The sequence below is a fragment of the Gossypium raimondii genome, chromosome 1 (assembly GCF_025698545.1).
Source record: "Gossypium raimondii isolate GPD5lz chromosome 1, ASM2569854v1, whole genome shotgun sequence".
NCBI classification, from domain to species: Eukaryota; Viridiplantae; Streptophyta; class Magnoliopsida; order Malvales; family Malvaceae; genus Gossypium; species Gossypium raimondii.
In genome coordinates, this window is record NC_068565.1 from 19,023,706 (window position 1) to 19,041,585 (window position 17,880).

The window sequence follows — 17,880 nt, forward strand, 5'->3', positions numbered from 1 at the left end:
TGGAAAATGGGAAGAAAAGCGAAAGGGATTTAAGAGATGTGATTTTAGCGTTGATTGGACGGTGAGAAAGTGAGGGAAATTTTTGGGGCTAAGAGTGAAATCATGAGTTTTTTATAGAAGAAAGATGAAGTGTAGAAGCAGTGAAAGAAAAAGAAAAATAAGAAAATAGAAAGGAAGAAAATGAGGGAAAATAATAGGAAAGAAAAAAAGAAAAAGAAAGGTACAGTAGGACATCACATGATGGCACGCGATTGGCCAGCGTTGCTAACACATTAGACTCGGGTATCAATTTGGTTGACGGAAAAAAATTCAGAGTACCAATCTAGAACAAAAATAAAACCCATAAGTACCAATTTAAGAAAAGTGGACAAGTTTGGATACCAATTTTATATTTAACACATAATATAATATAAAAATAATCAATTTTTTAGTATTAAACTATTATTATACAATTGATATTTACTTAATTCGACTATCATATTAACATTCTATTTACTTAAATCACGCATCAAACGTTGAGTAAATTAAAATATTATATAATTATTTGCTGAATGTAAACCAAAAACAATATTTTCAATTAATATAACAATGATTTTTTATCTATTTAAAACTTTATATGCACAACACAATTATGTTAAATCTGAAGTTGGTTGGTTGAAATATTAACCATATAAAAAGTTACGCAAATCTGTAAAACCACATCAATATAAGCTAATGTATCTCTACTTAATATGGTATACTATAATAAGCTAAAATCGCTAAGATATCTATCCAAAAGGACTAAAACGAATCTTCTACTGCCCCATCCTAATAGTCATAAATCAACATAAAGCCACCAACAATATTCACAGCATGGCAACACGTACGTAAATAAATACATGGTTGTGGATTGAATTCCTAGTAAAGTAAGGCGGAAACAAACAAAAAAATCCACTTTGACAGGTCCCTAAGAGTCCACTTTCTCCTCAAAGGAAGTCGTAAACCGCATCCTTTTCGCTACTGGTTGCCCTGCTAGTTCTGCCAACATACCATCACTGGTTATTTGCACATCATCGTCAATGGTCTCCTTGTTTTCAACCACGTTTGAATCCTGATACAACTGGTTCAACATTGTACTTGGATTTTGATGCGAGGATACAGTTGAATTATCTTCAGACGGAATGTCATCATTGATTGTTTGCACATCATCACCTCTAGCCTCCTTATCTTTTAGTCGTTCAGAATCCTGATCCAACTGATTCAACAGCAGATTGGGACTTTTATAGGATGATAGTGTTGAATTATCTTCAGATGGAAGGTCTTCACCAAGTGTTCGCACATCCTCACCTCTGGCCTCGTTCTGAACCATTTCAGCATTCTTTTCAATGAGTTGAGGGTCCTGATCCAACTGGTTCACTGCTGCACCAAGATTTTGATGCAACAATACAGGGAAATCATCTTTGGAGCGAAGGTCTGCATTCTCAGAGCTAATGCAAATCTTGATGGTGTCCTCAGAAGTTCCATAAACTTCAGTGATAGATGTCTCCAGCACCCGAATGGAGGCAGGCATGAAAACTTTCCTCTGACACTCTACATTTTCCACTAGATGAGATTGTTCCTGATCTGTATCCTGCTTTTCAATTCGATCCATTTTAATCTGGCTGGGATTACATTCGATGATCCCAACATCATCTTCTTCTTCTTCTTCATCACCGGAGGCAGAAGATGTTTCAAAAGATGTGTCAACTTTATGCTCTCCTTGCATGGAAATTCCAGGATTCCATGTACTGCCCTTGGCAAAACCACTTGATGAATATGGAGCTTCACAAGCTTGAGGTGTGATAACAGAAAACTGTGGAAAACCAGTTTCTCCAGAAGCTAAATAAGCAAATGGTTGACCCGTTTGCACTTCCTGTAAATAAAACAGATTGTTTGTACTTGGATATGGAAATAAAACTTCACCAACATAATAGTTAAATCTAAGAAAACGTAGAACAAAGATATGATATCGTAGAAATCCCCTATTTGCTAATTTCTCACAGTAATTGGTTTAGCCTCATTTTTGTGGTGCGTATCCATCTTTAACATAGCATCAGAAGGTAGTAAGCAATCAAGTTACCAGTGCACCAAAATCATTTAAGACCTAACTGGGTAGAAGCAAATTATCACAAGAATGATGAAATTCAATACCTCCGTTGGTGATATTGCCCCATTGAGATTGTAATATGGAGGGTGGTCAAAAGATTGAAATTGCCCGAGCAAAGGCCCTGCTGTATCTCCTGGATCAAAAAACTCCCTAAGAACCAGGCCAGAATCATTAACACTCCCCGTGTTTCTCATAGAAGATGATGCTAACAGAGTCATTTCAATCCCTTGACCCACTTGGGAATCCAAATTCCCATTATAAGCTACTTCTGGACTGAAACTCTCTGTAATGAACTCCACGCCATTTTCATTTTCAATATTTTCTGAAGATTTAGACGAAATATTCTCATCACTGCAATGAGATGAACTGATATCCCGAGAACGAATTTCAAGGAGTTCAAAAATTAACTTCTGGATGAGAGTACGCTTTAGAGATGCCTCAGTAGGTGGAAACCAATCCAAATTAAGCTGGGAGACAAAACAAAGGGAAAAAATAGTATAAAAACTATGGCTAATAATTCAGAACATACAACAAATATAAAGAATGATCACAACATAGTCAACAGGTTGTTATCAGGTTATCTTGAAGAAACTTTTAACTTGGTTCCTGGTCCTGAGACCAAACTCCAGAACATGTTCATACTAAAGCATTTACATGTCAACTCAAAACTAGATCACTTCATTGCTAACTGGACAAACATATATATGAAAATAAAAAGGTACAAGTTCATTAAAATTATAAAATAATATGATATCAGGCATATGCATCAATTGCACTATGAACCAAAATACCTACGCCGATGACTTACAAATTTAGAGAACTTGTTTATTTTGAATGGATTGAAGTTAGGAGGAGCTTCAGCTAAAAAGAGCTCTAGATAGTGAAGTAAGAAAAGGCCGCAATCAAATGAATTCTCCTGCTGTGGCAGCTGGCAATAAATGAACAAATTGTTAGAGAAATGCATCATACGAGAGGGACAAGGACTAAGCAATGATCAAGTGTAATACCAACAGAGTTACAGAGATGCAATGCATGACAAATTTCGTTTCTTAATTTTCCTTATTTCCTTTTTCAACTTTGCAGTCCCCAACTAATAAAGAATAGCCAATTCTCTACCTTGCATGCAAGCATACAGACAAAATGTAAATACATAAATAAATAATCTACATCAAGACACAGAAAGATGACAGGAACAATCATGGAAGAAAAAGAAAAAGGCAAACATAAGCACAAATATGTGTACCATAACTTCACTTCTCTAGTGAAAAAAAACTTTGTTCTTTGCAAGCTGATATTAAATGTAAAACATCCTTACAGAAAAATTACATTCATCATGTCATTGAGCAAGTAGAGGCAAGACAACCAAAGTATTCTCTTTGAATTATAGACTAAAACGGTGCCCCAGACCCGTAATATCAAGCGCAGAATCAAATGGAACAAGAAACCATAATATCCAGACCAATTCTCACTGCTTCTTGAATCCCCCAGAGTTGTTGAGGAAATTCTTATTCCAAGACAGTATCACAAAATAGCTAAACATTAAACCCAGACCAGCAGTACCTCAAGCGAGACAAATCGAAGGTTCAAGAATTTTGAAGAAAGATCTTCAGATGTCTCCTTGTGCCTCTCTTTCCACTCTTCCCAAAGGTAACTGTCATTTTCAGGGACAAAATTCAGGTCAAGAATAACTTGATGTAGCATTCAAAAATGCATATTAGCTAATTAAGAGGGATTTTTTTTTTTTTGGGGGGGGGTGGGGGGAGAGACGAAGTTAAATACCCAAACAAGCTTGAAATTAAAGGCGTAGACAAAAAGATTCAGCATGATGCATAGGAAGAAATTCTTCAATAAGAAGTGATCAATTTTTGAAAGGGCTATCAGAGACCAGTAAATACAAATATGGCTTGGACCCCTTTGTTTAATGGCTAGCTTTTGCTGCAAATTAAAGCATGGAAGCCATTTAAGGAGTCTTCTTTTTCTTTTTTGGGTACTTTAAAAAGTCAAATTTTGAGTATGCTGAAGCTCAATGCATTTATTAAAGTACTAAATAACTAAGCAATAAAAGTGATTCAGGAATTCAAGAATCCAATTAGAGGCTTTTGAAGCTATGTATGACTGTTGGAAGGAAGAGAACTATGGACTGCTGCTCATCAAAAGCCAGTTCCACAAACTGAGACCAGAAGTGGTAATCTAGTGGCAACAAAGTTGGCCAGGATTTAAATTACACAATCAATATATTGTGTAAAATACTGCTTTACCAAGCAAACTAGGATGATACTATCAGATTACATTTTTCCTAAATAAGGAATATTGTGTGTGTATTAGCTAGGGTTCTGTAAATATTTCAATGATTGTTATCCCTAACTTTAAGGCTGTTTTTAGGGTCAACATTCCTAGAATTAGTCTGTTTCCTAGTATAGAGTTTCCTAAGTTAGGCTCACTGTGTGTATATATATTAGTGTAATTTCTTGTGAATAAAATTAAGCCTGATTTTAACATGGTACCAAAGCCTTTTTTTAGCTCAATTTCTGGGTTTTTTTTTATTTATTCTTTGTCTGGCAACGTCTTCTCATTCCTGATCAACCCTCAAGCCTGTAGAATTTGTTCAAAAGAAACATGGCTGAAACTGTCGAAACCAGCAAGACTGGAGATGATCTGAAGTGGTTAAATGGGAAGAATTACCTGAAGTGGTCTCAACTGGTTCACACATTCTTGAAGGGAAGAGGAAAGCTGAGTCACCTACTCAAAACTGGACCTAAAGAAGGAGATCCTAAGTTTGATGCTTGGGATGAACAAGACTCTATGGTAATGTCTTGGTTATGGAACTCTATATGCCAGAAATCAGTGATACATGCATGTTTCTTAACACAGTCAAATAAATATGGGAAGCTGTGAAGCAAACTTATTCTAAAGTTCGAGATGCTGCCCAAATTTATGAAATCAAGACTAAGATTTCATCTACCAAGCAAGGAAGTTGGTCAATCACGGAGTATTCAAACCTGTTGCAAAGAATATGGCAAGAGATGGATCACTACCAATGCATTCAGATGAAGTGCAGTGAAGATGCAGCACTCCTGAAAAGGTTCGTTGAAAAGGATCAAATTTTTTATTTTCTTGCTGGATTAAATGTTGAGTTTGATGCAGTAAGAGTTCAAATACTTGGAAAAGAGGATCTACCATCACTAAATGAGACAATTGCGATTTTTCGTGTTAAGGAAGGAAGAAGAGGAGTTATGATTGAGAATAGTCAGGTGGATAGTTCAGTCTTGGTTACAAAAGCTGTAAATGAGAGGAAATTTGGCCTGGAGTAGCCAACTAGCGAAGATAGTAGGCAGACACAACTTACAAGACCTATTAACAGGGATTCCTTAAGGTGCACCTACTGCAAAAAACCCTGTCACATTAAAGAAAGATGCTGGAAACTCCATGGGAAGCCACAGACAACGAATAAAATTGTTTTAAAGAAAAGTGGACAACCAAAAGGACAAGGGCAAGCACATACAGCAAGATAGCTGGCTGGAGAAGGGAATTCTCAAGAATCATCTGTTGAGTTCAATAAAAAAGAAATTGAGAAGTTGAAGAATCTGCTGGGATCATTGGAAAAATCTTCTTCCACAGGTACTTGTAATTTGGCTTTTTCAGGTATATCTTCTTCTCAAGATTCTAAAGTCTCGGATATACCCACCAAAAGTTCTTCGGTCATTGACTTAGGAGCTACAGACCACATGACCCATTCCTCACAAAAATTTGTTTCATATACACCTTGCCCTAGTAATAGAAAGATAACAGTAGCCGATGGTTCTGTGATCACAGTGGTTGATCAGGGTGAAATTGTTATAAACAAAACTCTTACCCTTAGAAATGTCCTCCATGTTCCAAAACTGTTTACCAATCTTCTATCAATCCAAAAAATTACCAAAGACTCTAATTGTAGTGTGGTTTTCTATCACAATCGATGTGTTTTTCAGGAACAGAATACGAGGAGGATGATTGGACTTGCTAAGGAAGTAAATGGCCTATACTATCTTAAAGAATCCAGTGGACATGATAGTGCTTTGAATTCCTCACCTTTATCATTCATCTCAGAATTTGTTAAAACCAATAAAGACCAAATTTGGCTCCATCACCTCCGCCTTGGTCATCCATCATTTGGAGTCCGTAAAATTATGTTTCCTTCATTGTTCAAAGAGTTACTGTTGAAAAATTCCATTGTGATGTTTGTGAACTTGCAAAACATAAACGTACCTCTTTTCCAGTAAGCAATAAAAGAACATCCACTCCTTTTACTCTTATTCATAGTGATGTTTGGGGACCAACCACTATTTCAAACATTTCTAGGGCTCGGTGGTTTGTATCCTTTATTGATGATTGTACTCGTGTGTCTTGGATATTCCTTTTAAAACAGAAATCTAATGTAAGGTCTGTCTTTCCAAACTTTTACAATATGATTAAAACACAATTTGGTGCTGAAATAAAAAGATTTAAGTCGAACAATGCCAAGGACTATTTCAATCAATTTCTCTCACCATATTTCCAAGAAAGAGGCATTATACATGAGTCATCTTGTGTTAGCACACCCCAACAAAATGGTGTTGCTGAAAAAAAGAATGGTCACATTTTAGCTATTACAAGTGCCCTCTTGTTCCAAAAAAATGTCCCTAAACAATATTGGGGGAGGTTGTTTTAACTACTACACATATGATAAATAAATTGCCTGCAAAAGTCCTTGAATCTCAAAGTCCTATGCAAGTTCTAGCAAAATTCTTTCCTAATTTCAATACTTCAAATAACCTTACTCCCAAAATATTTGGTTGTGTTGCCTTTGTACATGTACATTCTCAAAACAGGGAAAAATTTGATCCACGAGCTGTCAAATGTGTCTTTCTCGATTATTCTTCCACTCAAAAGGGGTACAAATGCTAACATCCAGCCACAAAAAAATATTATGTATCAGTTGATGTTACTTTTGCAGAACAAGAGAATTACTTTACTAGTCCTTATCTTTGAGGGGAGATCTCACATAAGATAAAGACAGGGAATTCTTTCTCCTTGATTTTCCAGCTCCTACCCAGCCAAACACTCACACTCAGTTCTCTGTCCAGCCAAACACTCAGTCCTCTCATGCCAACCAGCCTGCCCAACTCGAAACTATGCAACCTGAAACAGAGCCTAATACACCCAAATCACAAGGGATTCAGGACACTACTCGTCCTTTACTGGTTTACTCAAGGAAGAAGGCACCGGTGCAAGTTCAATCATCTTCTTCTTCTATACAACCTACTACTATGCCACCCGAGGTAATTGCTGAACTTACTTTGAATACTAATACTGAAACTACTGAAAATTCAGATCAGAGAGACTATGATTTCCCATTGCTATAGGAAAGGGACTAGAGCTTGCACAAGACATCCCCTGTACTTATTCATGTCTTACAAAAATTTATCCCATAAACATAAAGCCTTTCTTACTAACCTAAATTTCATCTCCATTCCCAAAACCGTATCCGAGGCATTAGATGATGAGAATTGGAAAAATGCCATGAAGGTTGAAATGGAATCCCTTAAAAAAATTAAGAAATGGGACTTGGTGAAATTACTAAGAGGAAAGAAACCAATGGGATGTCGATGGGTGTTCACAGTGAAATATAAGTCAGATGGTTCTTTGGAGAGGTACAAAGCAAGATTGGTTGCTAAAGGGTACACTCAAATGTATGGAATAGACTACCTTGAGACATTTGCTCCTGTTGCAAATATGAACACTGTGAGAGTGTTGTCACTAGCTGCCAATCGAGGCTGGAAATTATAGCAATTTGACATCAAAAACTCCTTTTTACACGGTGATCTTGAGGAAGAAGTCTATACGGATGTTCCACCACGGTTCAGTCCAAATACAGGACAGGTAGTTTACAGACTAAAAAAGGCTTTGTACAGACTAAAATAGTCCCTGAGAGCTTGGTTTGGAAGGTTTACCAAAGTAATGCTCAAGTTGGGGTATCAACAAAGCCAAGGAGATCACACTCTGTTTGTAAAGACTCATCTTCAGGGGGAGTGACTGCTTTATTAGTCTATGTAGATGACATTATAGAGACTGGTGATGATCTGAAAGGAATGGAGAATTTAAAAAAATGCCTAGTAAAAGAATTTGAAGTCAAAGAGCTCAGTAAGTTAAAATATTTTCTCGGTATTGAAGTGGCACATTCTCGGGGAGGAATCTTCATATCTCAGCAAAAATACATAATTGATTTGTTGACAGAGACGAGCAAGTTGGGATGCAAACCAGCAGAGACGCCTATAGAGGTTAACCACAGACTTGCAGATGCACTAGAAGATGCAGCAGTTGATAAAGGTTCATATCAAAGACTTGTGTGGAAGCTCATCTACTTGTCACATACTAGACTGGATATTGCCTATACAATCGGTGTTGTAAGTCAATTCATGCACAACCCCAAAGAATCACATCTTAGAGCCATGTATCAAATTCTACAGTACTTAAAGGGCACGCCAGGCAGAGGAATTTTATTTAAGAAAGGAGAGAAGTTAACCTTTGAAGCCTATACTGATGCAGATTATGCAGGGTCTATTGTTGATAGAAGATCAACCTCGGGCAGTTGCACTTTCCTAGGAGACAACCTTGTGACTTGAAGGAGTAAAATACAGAATGTTGTGGCTAAATCTAGTGCAGAAGCTAAATTTAGAGCGACGATACTTGGGATTTGTGAGTTATTATGGCTGAAAATCATTTTGGGAGATTTGAATATCAAGTGGGAAGGTCTAATGAAGTTGTATTGTGACAATAAGTCTGCTATCAATATTGCACATAATCCAGATCAACGTGATCGTACAAAGCACGTTGAGGTTGACAGACATTTTATAAAAAAAAAAGCTTGACAGTGGCTTAATTTGCACTCCATTTGTGTCCACTGATGGTCAAGTGGCAGATATACTTACCAAAGGATTGTCTGGGAAGTTCTTTCAGAAACTAGTAAGCAAGCTGAGAATGTATAATATCCACTTCCCAGCTTGAGGGGGAGTGTCAGATTACAGTTTCCTAAATAAGAAATATTGTGTGTATTAGCTAGGATTCTATAAATATTTCAATGATTGTTATCCCTAACTTTAAGGCTGTTTTTAGGGTCAACATTCCTAGAATTAGTCTGTTTCCTAGTATAGAGTTTCCTAAATTGGGCTCACTGTGTATATATATCAGTGTAATTTCTTGTGAATAAAATTAAGTCTGATTTTAACAGATACTAATAACAATAACAATAGAAATAATAATAAGATTGAAGAATCTCAATATCTCTGGACACATTGGTTTGAGGCTTTTCTAGTTTTTCTTCTTTTTATTTTGTAGGGAGGCAGGAGAGAATGAAGTGTATCAAGGAGGAGAGGAGAGAATACATGAATAGGATCACCTATTCGCACTCAAGTGCAGAATAACACCAAAAGCGGTTCTTTGCCAGGAGGAACTTCAAGTTTCATATTAGATGCATAGCAAAATTATATGCATGCATAAGAAAACCAAATGGGTTCAAATATGGTTCTGCCTCCAAAGGTTTTGTTATCTAGAACCTTTCTACAGACAATCTTGAATTTTTAACAAGCTCTAGTTCATTTTAAGACTACAAGGAAAATTTAATAATTTCACCAAAAATGAATGGTTAATTGCTCATATTGTTAGAGCTGGCATATAATTTCCCTAAAGCAGACTCAAGGAAGAAAATACAAGTGTGGATGTCCAAAATCTAGTACAATGTATGGAATGATTCAGTGAGAGTGAAAATGATGGAGTTTTTATTTATTTTATAATATTTTAGATTTTAGATTTTTATTAAGTATTAGATATATCATTGTCAGCCTGGATTATTAGCTAACTTTAGGGTTTAAAGGCAAGGAATAAAACTTTATTTGCAAGAAAGCCCAGTAACTTTACTTGAAGGAAAAGTCTAGTATAAATAAGTTGTAATGTATGCTTTATAGCCAAAATTGAAGTCTAGTATAAATAAGTTGTAATGTATGCTTTATAGCCAAAATTATTATTCTTATTATTTTCTTTGAATTGATAGACCAAAACGAGAGGTTTTTTATAACCCTACGTTTTTTAGAGTTCCAACTTTTTTATTCATCTGCTAGCCCTAAGCCACACCAGAGAAGTTAATTACTTTCACTAATCACTACCACTAATACATATTTGCTTGAGAGCACCCTAATCCATTACATTTATAATAAAAAACTTTCAATTGCATGTTTGAGGAAAACACACAAGGACCAAGTGCATTATACTAAGGTTCCCACATAATCCTAAAGATATATGATATGAAAAGTTTAAGAGAAGAAAAGCAGAAATTAATAATCTAGAAAAAAAAAATCAGCACTTTCAACTTAGAAAAGCAACCATGTGTCAGTAAAGGCTTTGAAAACTAAGAAGAGAAACCTGCGTCCATACATATTTATGAATCCATAAAAATATGAAGTGTAAAAGCATTAGGATACCTTTGGACTAGATTTTTAAGACCTGCATGGTTTCCTCTGATAGAATCCATGTGCAATATGCATGGTACCTTCGATAAATTGACCAAGTCTTCATCTGAAATATAAAAAATATGCATGAATAAAAGGCATATTTCCCAAAAGCCCTTTCCAGTCAAACCAGAATATATACCTTTAAAACTAGCCGCTTCCCCAAGATGACATATGACTAGCAAACTCCAATGAAGGCTGTGAGTAATATGCACATACACTTTGACATTAGGTCATAAGTTCTTAGATGTCTTTCCTAGAAAGGAAATAATGATTCTGAGAACTAGTTTCTTACTTGAAATTTACAGGAATAAAGATGTAATCTTTTCCAAAAATATCTAATTTCCTAGTCCATTTATGAACTCGCAGGAAAGCAGCCCTTCCATCTGAAATACTGGATGGATCTTTGTCAAGATCAGCAAGTTTCCGAAAGAAAAAACTGTTAAAAAAATGGAACCTCTGCCTTTCCTCAGGCTGTATCTGATTCTTCAAATACCTGTCAAAAACATGATTTAAAGCCTCTAAAACCACAAGATAGTGTATGCTAAACCCTAGAATTTCTTATGTTCTAAACTTGAGCATTAAAAATAGAAACATACACAAGTATGAAATAATTAAAATGGTCTTACTTGGTGTAGAAGTCAATGATCGTATCATTGATGAAGGTCTCTGGTTGTAATAGTTCAACATCTCTCTTGCTAATGGAAACAGCATCAAAATCACCTTTCGGATATATAACCTCCTCAAAAGGCTCCTCAAAACTGCAAAACAGGTATTGTAGGTATAGAGCATAAGCAAGACTAGATGACATCCAACCAGGGACATGAATCAGGGAACACACTTGAAACAAAAAGAAAACATAGACTTTTGACCCTTTTTTTTTCTGGAGAGGGAAGGTTGAAGTTCCAGAACTTACTTGGGAAAATAAGACTCGCGTACTGGTGAATCATTCCCATCCATTTCCATCAGTGGACTGAAAAGGAAAAGGAATATTTTAGCCCTGCTCTAGATTTAACATCATAATATCATGACAGGCATGTAAATATCTGTCTTTGTCAAGGAAAACAAAATAGGAACAAGAAAATCAACATAAGTGGCCAATTAGAGTTGAATGATGACTTTGAAAAGAAACATCAATTAAGAAGCTTACTCAAACAAAGTACTCCACATGGCTAGGTATTTAACATTTAATGAGGTGATTGCTTCCTGTTTCTCAGACCATCTGGGGTCAAAAACCGCAAACTTTAACTCCTCAATAGCTGGAAGATATATACATGAGCAAATAAAGTCAGACAAAAAGAAGGAAAAAAATAGCTGATAGCCAATTACCATATGATGGTCAAAGTATATGTTATCCTAGGCCAAGACTCTAAACAAAGAAAAACAATTGAACAAGGTCAAACCATATCCTCAAAAATAGTCTTCATCTGTATAGACAAAAATATTATAGATCAAAGAAAATAAGAAAAAAGATTACACGAAACAAAATAAAAAAGCTATGTAAGACCACTAACCTGAAGTTTTACATTCACTCTCAGCCTCTGCTGCACCCTTTGATAGGACTTTCAGATTGACTGTCATATATCCGACCTACAATGCAGACCATACAGAACTGTATACTGTTAAAACCAAGAAACTGCACAAAGGCACTAACTTTAAACATTGCCATTTAGGACTCACCCTTTGAAACCACTGACAATGAATGCTAATAATATCATCAATGCCCCGTTCGAAACTAAAGGTCCCATGGTGGTCACTCAAACTTGAGCACTCAATTTTGATGCCATCAGGAGAAAAAATGGCTGATACCCCTGTGTAACAATTTTCTTGATATAGAACATAATCCAAACATATAACAACTGTCCCATCTATGTTATCCTGAAAATTTCAGAAAAAAAAAGGATAATTGAAACAAATCTGATAAGTCTTCACAATATCATGTACTAATAATATTGATACTATAGGCTAATAATTTTCTTTAGAACTGTTTTAAAAGTGAACTAAAGAAAAACTTAAAATAACATGTCAAGAGGGTATTTAGAAACTCTTACCCAGAGAGCTAACTTCAGACAATAGACTACATGGTATATGAATGAACCCCCTAAAGATGAAAAACACTGCACACCACCTTGCCCATTCTCATTTATTAATATATTTAAAAGGAAAGGAAATTACCACAGGGATATTGCCAACGCAATGATCTAACATGTTGCCATTCAAAGAAACTGAAAAATGCAGATAACAATATTTAGAAAATAAAAAACCACTACAAACAATAAGGAATTGAACGTAAAATTTCAAATCAGAAGGAATACCATTATCTGCTGCTATGTCAGAAGCAGGACTTGATGGAGATCTTTCATTCATGCTTTCATTAGCATCTGAAGCCAGATCAACTGGCTCAATCTGCAAGAGTTAAAACAATGTAAGCGCAAGCCAAAACATAAATAACTTAATTCAAAATGTAGTTCAGGAATAACTGGAAAAGTACCCTTAAAGGAGAATTAGAAAGGGAATCGTTTACTTGTCTTTTCCCAGGTGAAGGTGCTTCAGAAAATGAATCTCTCAACTCAAACTCATGGATATCATTTTGTAAGTCTGGCTGTTGTTCAGAACTTGTGGACTTTGACTCTGGGGAAACATCCAGGTCAGTATTTCCTTCCTTGGAAAATTCCTTTTCAACAGCCCCCAGTGAGGCAGCTGTAGTAGCACCATCAAAACTATAATCACCATCAATTGCATCAACATCTACACAAGGAATGTTGTCCATTCCCTTTCTCTGAACAGCAGCACCACGGGCAACTTAAGGAAAAGGTAAAAGAATTATTATCAGAAAAGCAGGGTATTAAGTAAATATGAAACATCCATGCATCTAACTCTACAGTTATCTTATAATTCCAATTTTTAATAAATTTTGCATATAATATCACTTTAACCATCCCGAATTCAACATCCATTGCTGAACAAAGAGAATATGACTCATACTTTTCAAAGCCCAATCCCACATACACACATGCAGAAAAGATGAAAAACCAAAAATAAAAACCATAGCAAATTATAGGATAGTTAACTATCTCCACAAAACATGCAATCCAAACAGAAATAAATGTTTTCATGCTAGTGAAAGAAAAGAGTATCATCTTATTAGACACATCTAAATGTTCACATCGATCAAGCAATCTATAGAGCTTGTAATTCACCATATCTCCACATCTTGGTCACCGCTACTCAATAAGGGATTACAAACAATCAATCTACTAATGACCACAGACTCTGAAAAATTCTAGTTGCTTCATTGGAAGTGAACTCAGAGCTAACATTCACTTCTTTTCTTTCCTTTTTTTTTTTTTTTTGGAAGTGGCATTGACCAAATTATGGAATTCAATCCAAACAGTGATTCCGAACTGGTTCCTACAACCTCATTGCAATATTGGTAAAATAAAATTCATACAATTACTAACTACAATTCAATCATTTCATTTTCATTTCCCTAGCCTTATTAAAAAGAGGTAAGGATTTTGTGTATTTAAAATTAGACAGAAAATTCGATCGGTTATCTAGGGGCTTTTTTTCAGCGCCCAAAAAATTATTTAAAAAAGAAAAAGATTTATTTGTTTTAGAAACCTACCGCATTCGAGAAACTGACATTTAAGAGTCGCGGCGTCATCGAAATTAGGGCTTTTCAATTTACTCAAATACTTATCAGCTGCCAATTCTGAAATCTCGTCCTCCTCCTTGAAGTCGAACACCTCGAGACCGTTCTTCATTGGCGCGTGAGACGACTATAAATCAGACTGAATGAAAGAGTTGGCAACTCGGTGAGCCGGGAATAGAAACTCAGTGAGTAAACGTACAGGAGACCAATTACCCGCGATCTTCCAAGGAGAGGAAAGGCACTACCCTAATTTCGGCGTAAACCAACGACTTAGATTGAAGAAAACCAGCTCGAGCGAGAAAAAAAAGAAAAAGATTTGAAACGTGTTGGCTTTAGGATGATTAAGCAACGCGCATGTTCGGAGAGTAAATAACACGAATCAATCAGATGACAGAAAACATTGATGAACGCTTCTCTCTGCGCGTAGGTTTTGATTTATAGGAATTCAATCGGAAAAGGAATTGGGATTTATCATAAGTTGACCCCTCATAATTTCGATAATTTTATATAGGTTTAAATCTGTTAGAAGTCCCTGTACTCTTAACAAATTTAAAATTTAGTCTCTGCACTTTAATTTTGATCACCTCATCCAATTTTGTAAGTATATAAAAAGATAGAATAACCATTTTAACCATCAACATTTACAGTTTTTGTCAATTTGGTTATTACCTTTAAGAAGTACATAAAATTATAAAAATTAAGGTTTTAAAATATATTTTCAATAAAAATCCTAATTCTTTTAAAAATTATAATTTAAAAATTCAAAAAGAAATATTAAATATATGAAAGTTTCAAAAAATAAAAAAAATGTTTTTTTTTGTGAAAGTAAACATTATAAAGAACTAGAAATAAACTATATGAGAAACTAAATATAACTGTAATCCTTCCTCTCGATCAAAAGCCAACTTGGTAATTTGATCAGCTTCCTTGTTATCTTCTCTAGGCACCTAATCTATGGACCAATTCGCCTCCTTTCGTAAGAGTTGCATAATGCACCTAATTAATGCAGAATTTGATCCCTTCAATAAGGACTCCTTGATAGCCCCAATAACTTCCAAATTATCGGTCTGTATCAATATTCTATCATGAAGATTTCCTTGTGCCAATATCACACCATTGAAAGTGACCCATAATTCAACTTGAAAAATAGAACATATTCTTATTTTGCGATTGAAACCAATGATCCATTCACCATTTTGGTCTCTCAAAACTCCTCCTGCCGAAGCAGAACCTGTGTTGATTTTAACAGCTCCATCAAACCGTATGGTGATAAATTCTCTTCAAATTTTAAGTTATTCATTATTTTGTGATTGAACCCAATGATCTATTCACCATTTTAGTCTCTCAAAACTCCTCTTGCCGAAGCCGAACCTATGTTGATTTTAATAGCTCCACTAGACCGTATAGTGATAAAGTCTCTTCAAAGTTTAAGTTATTCATTTAGTTTGTATTAAATAATATTTTAATACAATTTCTAAATTAAATTAAAAAATACTTATTCAAATTTGATTTTAATATGTACTAAATGAATAACTCAAGTTTTGGAGAGATTTTACTACCATTAAAGAAGTAAATAGCACATTTTTCATAAATAAAAAAATTCCAAAAATTTATATAACTTAATGGATTTTAAATGGTTTAATTGTATAAAATTTTATTATTTTTGGGGGCAAAGTGTAATTTTACCATTACTAATTTAAAATTTGATAAATTATAAAGGGCCTAAATGGAAAATTTTCTATTTTAGGGGGGCTATGGCCCTTGCCAACCCCCATTGGCTCTACCACTGGCGCCACACCTCATTGGTATAAACCGAAGCAATGCGTTCTTAACACCTCGTCAGTAGGTCCAAAGTAATATGCGCTCTACACCTCATTAGTATAAACCAAAGTAATCTTTATATAACTAATTCTATAGTATGCCAACTATACCTGACTCTATCCGAGACCGTTTAATAGGGTATTCATTATTTCAATACATACATGTTCTACATGTTATATACTATTTACATGGTAAATTCATATCATTCACAAATCATTTGCATATCATTATCATGCTTTCACATACCATTTACATATTGAATCACACCTTCATTTACCATTCATCACGTTCATTTCATACTGATATTTTTTTATTCAAAACATGATATGCATACAATCACATATATTTTCATCACCTTACAGCAATTCACTATAGCTCAAGATACTTACCAATCATGAGACAAGTATCATTTGTTACCTTAACAAGTTAGTACTTAATAGGCTATGTATTGAATTCAAAGTCATGAAAGCACAAATCAGGATAGAGCTACTTGTCTACGGCCTTCATCTTTCCTTTATCTTGCAACATCTCGACGTTGTTTTTGGCTACGTACGATAAATTCAATTATATAAATCATATCAGTTTCACACGAAACTCATAAAAGTACATCCATAATTCATCAAATGTAATTTATCCATTTTAGTCCTTCTAAGCCCTAATGTCTGAAATAATCTTTCGATATTATTTATCGAATCAAAACCCCAATTTGTATATATTCACTAGGGACCTCATACTACCAATCTATAACATAATTTTTATAACAACTTTTATTTTATTCAATTTGGTCCTTAATGTCATAAAATTAACTAGCAAGCTTAACTCAAATTCTAACTTAAAACAATACTTTCCACTATGTTCTAACATGAGCTTAACATAATCCTAACATAGTTCTTATCATATCATGGTTTTAAGCTTCTAAATCACTAATTATTCAAATAAGGAAACTTGAACAAATCTTCCTAATTGAAAAATCTAAGAGTTGGGTCAACTAAACCAAGCTCACATGATCTAAAATCCATAAAAATTCAACGAAAAGATCATGCTTTCCTTTTGAATTTTGGATCAGAAATGGCTTAAAAAACTCTGAAACTTTTTCTTCTTTCTTAAGCTATAGACGACAATAGCATGAAGGAGATGATGAATATTTTCTCTCTCCCACTCACTTAACTTATGAAATATGATTAGTGATATAATTAAGTATAATTAACTTAAAATGGATGGCTTTGATTTAACAATTATCATCTAAATGGAAATGGATGGATGGGATCTTCTCAACCCACTAACCAAGTGAATAATGGTTAAATAACCATTTATTCATTGGTTGAATTGCTATATAAGTCCACTTGCATTTTCTAAATTAAAACTCGATAGCAATTACATTTTCACAATTCAATCTTTATACTATACTCAACGTCTTTCTCGATTAAATAACTTGAAAATTCAAGAATATAATCTTGTCATAGATATGCAAGTCCTTTTATTAGTAATTTCACAATTTCTTTTACAAAATTCAGCTTCAAAGCCGTATTTTTTGACACTAGCTAAAATTGGATTGTTACAATTATCCTTTCCTTTAAGAAATTTTGTCCTCGAAATTTAATTAAAAAGAGGTAGGGATATTGCAATCATATTTTCTATTTTGACTCTCAAGTAGCTCACAAAAATTCAAATATCTCAAAATACGAGATTCTTTTGCTTACATCTTTTCTTCTATGTGAAACTAGACTCATTAAGCTATAATATCATGTCTTATTCAACCT

The 17,880-nt window shown here is 34.6% G+C and overlaps 1 protein-coding gene across 2 annotated transcripts; it reads right to left on the reverse strand.

The window, feature by feature from the left end:
• Positions 1–629: 629 nt before the first annotated feature.
• LOC105785301 (probable ubiquitin-like-specific protease 2B) lies at positions 630–14,601 on the reverse strand. Of its 2 annotated transcripts, none has more exons than XM_052632691.1 (16): positions 14,273–14,601; positions 13,169–13,446; positions 12,960–13,050; positions 12,820–12,869; positions 12,325–12,522; positions 12,159–12,234; positions 11,795–11,903; positions 11,561–11,617; positions 11,274–11,405; positions 10,940–11,140; positions 10,787–10,842; positions 10,618–10,711; positions 3,686–3,776; positions 2,934–3,053; positions 2,170–2,592; positions 630–1,891 (listed from the first exon to the last, which is right to left on the reverse strand). In XM_052632691.1, exons 1-16 carry the CDS (start codon positions 14,409–14,411, stop codon positions 947–949), a joined length of 3,060 nt encoding a protein of 1,019 aa, XP_052488651.1. In that variant the 5' UTR covers positions 14,412–14,601; the 3' UTR covers positions 630–946. The 2 variants fall into 2 exon arrangements, with proteins under 2 accessions (XP_052488651.1, XP_012466779.1); XM_012611325.2 differs by having other exon boundaries at positions 13,136–13,446.
• Between the last annotated feature and the right edge of the window lie 3,279 nt (positions 14,602–17,880).

Coding starts and splice junctions, on each gene's coding strand:
- LOC105785301 (XM_012611325.2), bottom strand. CDS start 14,411: ATGAAGAACGGTCTCGAGGTGTTCGACTTCAAGGAGGAGGACGAGATT. Junction 11,618..11,794: donor ATGTGGAGTACTTTGTTTGA/GTAAGCTTCTTA, acceptor TTTCCTTTTCAG/TCCACTGATGGAAATGGATG. Junction 10,843..10,939: donor TTTATTCCTGTAAATTTCAA/GTAAGAAACTAG, acceptor TATTACTCACAG/CCTTCATTGGAGTTTGCTAG.